This window comes from Sphaerodactylus townsendi, linkage group LG13 (genome assembly GCF_021028975.2).
Source record: "Sphaerodactylus townsendi isolate TG3544 linkage group LG13, MPM_Stown_v2.3, whole genome shotgun sequence".
Lineage (NCBI taxonomy): Eukaryota > Metazoa > Chordata > Lepidosauria > Squamata > Sphaerodactylidae > Sphaerodactylus > Sphaerodactylus townsendi.
The window spans coordinates 30,759,508-30,765,788 of NC_059437.1; the positions used below are offsets into that span (position 1 = coordinate 30,759,508).

General features: G+C 40.2%; 1 protein-coding gene across 1 annotated transcript; it reads right to left on the reverse strand.

Annotated features, from left to right (window-relative positions):
- Positions 1-458: 458 nt before the first annotated feature.
- LOC125442454 (WD repeat-containing protein 44-like) lies at positions 459-6,132 on the reverse strand (the record flags this gene model as incomplete). The annotated part of the gene is made up of 4 exons (XM_048513819.1): positions 459-1,623; positions 2,652-2,783; positions 5,583-5,719; positions 6,092-6,132. Coding segments are annotated over 4 exons (405 nt in total), but the record flags the coding sequence as incomplete, so codon positions are not given.
- Positions 6,133-6,281: the final 149 nt, after the last annotated feature.

Sequence of the window (6,281 nt, forward strand, 5' to 3'; positions counted from 1 at the left end):
GGAGAATTTAATGTAGATTTACAGCAACTGGTGGACCAAGGGCTGTAAGCGCTGCTGATAGAAGGATATTTATGAAGCTTGTAGCAGCCATAATAGCCCACGCTAGGACAATGGCACATTATCAAGGAAATCTGGGCCTGTAATGCAGAAGACAACAATGGCAATCCATCTCTTCTCATCTGGAACTTGATGGGGTCACTGTGGGTCTGTTTGGACACAAAGACACACTTACACATTTATGAAATGTGAAAAATCTGCAGCACTATTTGTGCGCTATTTGAGATGCAACTGGACAGTAGAAAAACAGAACAAAGCCAGTACAGAATCCAAATCATAACAATAGTTATTTAGCAAGGACCTGTTCCAGAAAACAGAATGCTGACAGGTCGACAGACAAATGCCAGATCTGCATTGGAAGACAAGCAAAAAAAATCATAGAGGAAAAATGACAAGCAAACTTTTTTCAGCGTGACCAATTTTAATGATACATCTTTTGTCCTCTGAAACAAGAGAAACCATCAACAACGTTTTGTGAGTTCCAGTGCCCCAAAATGTTGTTTCATTGGTACGTTGTACGAATATTTACAAAGACTTTTAAATTCAGTTAGCTCTAAATAAAACAAAAAAAACCCAAAACATTTTAAACTACAATGCTTAAAAAAATATGTAAACAGTTTTTATTTTACATTGTTGTAAAATATAAGAATTGTTTCTAACGCAGCTTAATTATTATTTTTTTAAGGTGAGCATAATCCAGTGCCCGTGAATAAGGAATGAGAGACTCTTTCATAGAAATATTGTGCTCCAGTGTGCAAAAGAAATAATATATTAAGAAAGGAATCTAGAGTCCACAATAATTAGAAGACAACAAAAAAGAATTCCACATTATAAAACATTGACACGCAGCTGCTGCTGGCCCATCCAAAGGGGGGTGGGATTGGGGGTGGAAAACACTTCACAAAATAGAAAGGATCCAGCCATGGGATTTTAGCTCCGTTAAAACACAAATTCAAAATAGATTAAGTTTCATCTGAAATGGGATTCTGGGGGAAACCTCATCTACTATCCTAGACCAGCTTAGCTTCCTTAACAAAATATTAAATTCCTGGCCCCCTTTCCCGAGCATGGCTCAATAAATTAAACTATATGTTGCCTATATTCAGTTTATGTCACGCTCCCCACCCTATCCCCCCAAAGGCACATACATGTGTGAATCCACTTGCCCTTGTTTTGCTCAATCTGGCACACGGCAACAATTATTTAGCAAAAGGATTATTCAGAAAACAGAATGCTGACAAGTTGATTGGGAAGGTTACTTGACCATATCCCTTTCTATTCTACAAGCCAGGGGAGTCAATAGTCTGGAATGCTGCTTTGCCAAGAGATCAGTGGAGCAGCTTTAAAACTGAAGGTTTTTTCTCTCTTTTTTAAAAAAAGGTCGGCCTCCAACACGATATTATACTTTGCTTCACTGATCACATGATTCACACCCAGGTACCATTATTAAACTTTCAAGTTACCAATGCTTTTAAGATACATTTTTCTTTTTGTTAATGAAGACTTTGATTGCTCCAGTAAAATCAGCTGAAAGAAGAACTTCTGTGTGATCCGTCTTCAAAGCCCCTTAAAATGGCAGAAAAAACCAAGTTTTAGCAAGTAATCAGGAACAGCTCAAGAATGAGGTCCTCATATCAAACAGAATTCAGCTGTGACCAAACAGGGCCTAGTAATATTCAGAAGTGGTCTCAACGTTTTCCCAAACAGGTTGAGCTCAGGAGTGATCCACCCTGACTCTCTATAGCTGCAAGCTCACTATTATACATCAGCTAGTAGTGATTCTCTAAAGCAAGGAAGAATCCAATAAGGAAGGCAGTGTCATCTACCCAGGGTAAACACCACAGAAGCAAGGTGTACTCACATACCCTCAGATCACTTAGCATTTCATGCGCTTCTGGTCCTTTATCCTTACCTTATATATACCATCAAAAGGGAAGTGACATTCATTGAGGTTGGGAAATAGGGGAGGGGAGAAATGAAACTAAAATAACAGACTGGGATCCAAAGATATAAAGCGAGAACAAGTATGGAGAAATTCTGTTGGAGTCATTACCATATGATTTTCTTCTGTAGCAATGCTTTTTAAACATCCAAATAAAACATATGCAGCCTTGTTGGATCAATTTTCTATTTCTCAGAGGTACCCCAAGGAAGGCCACAAACAGGGTATGAAGGCAATAGCCCTCTCCTGGTGGTATACCATACTGCCCACAACTGGTATTCACAAGTATCCTGCCTCTGAACATGGTGGATCATAAGTGCAAAGTATTTCAAGTAAAACCCAGTTGGATTTTAGAAAACAGACATGAGCAGAATGGCAGATTCCTTTCCAGGACATAGTTGGAAGTACTTGGAATCCAGAGATACATGAGAAATGTGTAGCCTATGATACATCAACATTTAGAATTCTTCATTTCCTTCAATTAGCCTGCCCACTAGTTTTCTAGCACAGTTGGTGTGTCTGAATTAGTTTACGATGATTAAATCAAAGTTGTTTTAGTACAGCTTGACTGACTGATAAGCTTTAAAGGGGGCTCCCACCCTATGATAGACATCCAAATCCCAAATGCAAGCCCTAGCTGATAGGCACCTACCAGAAGGGATGGTATCGGCTGCTTCCAAATCATCGCTTTTGCTTTCGGATTCTTGTTTTTCAGATGTTTCTGCTGATACCATCAAACTGGGATTTGGGGCAAAAATTGCTGATGTCACAACTGCATTATGTGCTATAAAGAGAGGGAGTGGGAACTAAAGCATTCAAAGACAATGCTAAATTAAATTTGCCAGAGTGTCTCTACAGATAAATTCAGCAGATATAACTGCGGATTTGAAGGCAAAAAGTTGGTACGGGAAATGTTTAAGAATGTTCACAGTGAACTGGTCTGAACACACTGCTTTACTTTTGGTCTTGAAAGAGTCTCACATCATGATTTCCTGGAATGGTATATCTCAAGGGCTGCAGTTTGCAGGTCGTTCGTAGAATCTGTGACTCATGCTACTCAGTCACCTGAGACAGATGATAAATGTGCGGATCGCCCTAAAACCAAGTGAAAATTGAACAACCGCTTGGGAAGCTTCACCACTTGTATAGCAAGCGGCTATGTACATGCAGTGAGATCATGATTTGATGATGCATTCACATAAAAATCCCTCATGTGGTTACTGAGCATCTAGAATTGCTGGCTGTTAAAACTGGACTGGATATCAAGTAACCAATGACAATGATTAAAATACACTATAACAAGTGAGAGGAGGGTTCAGTACAGGTTTTAATTTGTTAACAGTAAGGAATCCTGTAAGACTACCCTGTCCTACCCAGCCAAGATGCTCTCAGGGTTTTCCCACCAAAATCATGACTTGTCACTTCCAGGGCTCACTGAGCAGCTACCAACTGATTTTTACACTGATGAGGTAGTGTTAGTGTGGTGATTTTACTTTATTTCTTTTCACTCTGTGTTTTCCCATCTTTATATTTATCATAAACAGTAAAAGTGTACACCCCAGCTGAATCCAGCTTAGGCACCCTACAGACAGGGGAAGCAGAGAAACTAGTTCTGAGGAAATAACTAAAACTAACCTCCTCTTTTCACACAAAAAGGCACCAGAGGTTTTTTAAAGTAAAAATGACGAACAGGAAGTTTTTATTTACATATACTAAGAAAACTGTTTGACAAAGGAACAAAATGTTAAAAAACAAGAAGCTGGTATTGAGTGGTTATTATTTACAAGATGTTACTGTATCTCTTTTCGTAAGTGTCACAAGTTTGGCTCAGGTCACTAGCTTAATGTCTTCAAATGTTACATTTATTTAAAATATGTAACACCAGTTTAGGTGACTATTTTCAGTTGTTCTTATTGTTGGTTTTAAAAGACTTTTATTTTACCCTCAGGTAACTATTTTAAAAACAATTCCTTAAAACACTATATTCTAGACCACAGGTGTCAAACTCGCAGGTGTTATGGACTACAGTTCCCATCATCGCCTGCCAGCATGATGCTGGCAGGGAATGATGGGAACTGTAGTCCATAACATCTGGAGGGTCGCGAGTTTGACACCTATGTTCTAGGCAATCTTTTCCTATGGATATGTCTAGCTCCCACATGTTGCTTAGCAGAGCAGGAATTCCAGCTAACCCTCAGGAAGTCAAATCTTCTCTTTATCTCTACAACCACGCTCATAAGCTTTTCTGCTTAATATCTGAGTGGAATTTTCCTCAGAGGCAAAACCAACCAAGCAACCCATGTGTTTATTTTGGGCATTGTTTTTGTTTCCACTAGGGATGTAGAACAGATTCTCCTTTTAATCTGACCCTCCAGTCCCTCAAACAGAGTAGTTTAACCAGCTCAGAACAGAGTCCAATAAGCCCACACCCATTCACAAGTTCACTCTAATGAGAACTCTAAACCACCAGAGTATAGGGACAAGTACACATCCGTTCACTTTGGCACTCAGATTAGAACTCTCCTCAAAATCTCCTCACACAGCCTTTAGAATTGTGCCTACTGCAACCAGCCGATCACAAGCAGCCCTGATTTAACTCTTGTGGGCTGCAGTCCTCTAGCAGAAAATAAGACTAAATGTTGCTAACTGTTACAGATGGGAAGTCATCAGCCATTCAAGAGATTATTCGTAATTTACAAAAAGCATTACGAATTACTTTGCTCTCATAAAATTATATTTATAATGAACTCAGGAAGCCTTAAAGAATAAGGATTTTTTAAAAAGATAAATGAGGGATCTGACAGAAAGCAGACCTACCAACAGCCAGCTACGCTTTATGGAGATTGGGGCCATCTCCAGTGGACTCTGGACAAGGAAGCCGACCCAAACTACAAGGCGTCTAATCTCCATCACTAAAAGAGGTGGCAGAATAAAGAGGATGACTTCAGGATGAAGGGTGGGGGGAAAAACACAAGCTGAAATGCTTCCCTAAGAGAAAATGTAAACTTCCTGCAAGTTTTTTTTAACCAAGAAGGCAAAGAAAGGAACACTTTGTGGAGCAGACATTTCCTGCTGTGTTAATTTTCTAATAGTAAGTAATATTTTTTTTCATTTAGATAAGGATGTTGGAAAAACAACACCTCCCAGCTGCAGAAATAGTAAAGTCCACACCTGCATTTTGGGATTCCACCACCTCAACATGTGCTGATCACACTGACACAGGTATGCATGGTGGATGGGCACAACCTTTCGATAGGCTAAGAGATTTTATGAGTTTAAATGTAAGGTTGGAATAAATCACTCTCCCATCCAGCAAGCCTCCCTCCTCACTCAGTAACCTGCAAGGTACTGGACCCAGATGGCTAGCAGCTCACAAATCTTGGAGTCTAACTTCTAGAGTGCAAAGATGGGGCTTAAGCCACAGCAGGGTTTGAACCCAGTCAGTTCTGTGGGCAGGGCTTGAAATTCCCAACACTCTGTCAGTCAAAAGGAGGCCATTTCTCCTTGCACCATGCAAGATGCGGCCACAAAATCTCCATGTCGCATCAAGGCAAGAGCATCTCAACCACTGAGGGAGCTTTACCTTTGACACCCTCCCAGAAGTCGTTCCGGTCCCGCCTCACAGATGTAAACTTGCTCAAATCATGGTAGGTGCTCCAGATGTAAACATATTTGTCCTCCGAACCACTAACAATGTATGTGAAGTCATGGCTGAAAGCACAAAGAAGAAAAAAGCATTTTATTTTCAACCCATGTTTCTGTTTTTCTCATTACTACTACTTTGCCACAGTGGGATGCTTATCCACTGAGCTGAATGAGTATTTCAACCCAGGTCTTCTCAATCCTCATCTGATACAATATCAAACAATATCCACTACAGAAGAGTATAAGTAAAAACATGCCCCTGCACCAATTTTCTCAAGCCCTTAAACTGAGAGGACATGATGGTGAAATACACCAAAGTCAACTTGAATCTACAGAATTTATTCAAGATGCAAACCATAGATCTCTTACAAGATTTTGAATCACCCTCCCCCTCTCCCACACAATCAGAAATTTCAGCTGCTAAAGCTGCTTTCACCACCCAGTTGTGCTTTGATCTTGGCTGGGTTGCTGGCATAACCCCTTGCATTTCATGGACATAATCACGCAGATCATACAGTCGTGTATCTGGGAGCCACGACACGCCACTTAGGATCTGGTGAAGGGAAACAAATTTCATTTCAGTGGAGAGTTAACAAGGCGACAACATGTCAAGCTAGACAAAAGACAGAGCTGCAGT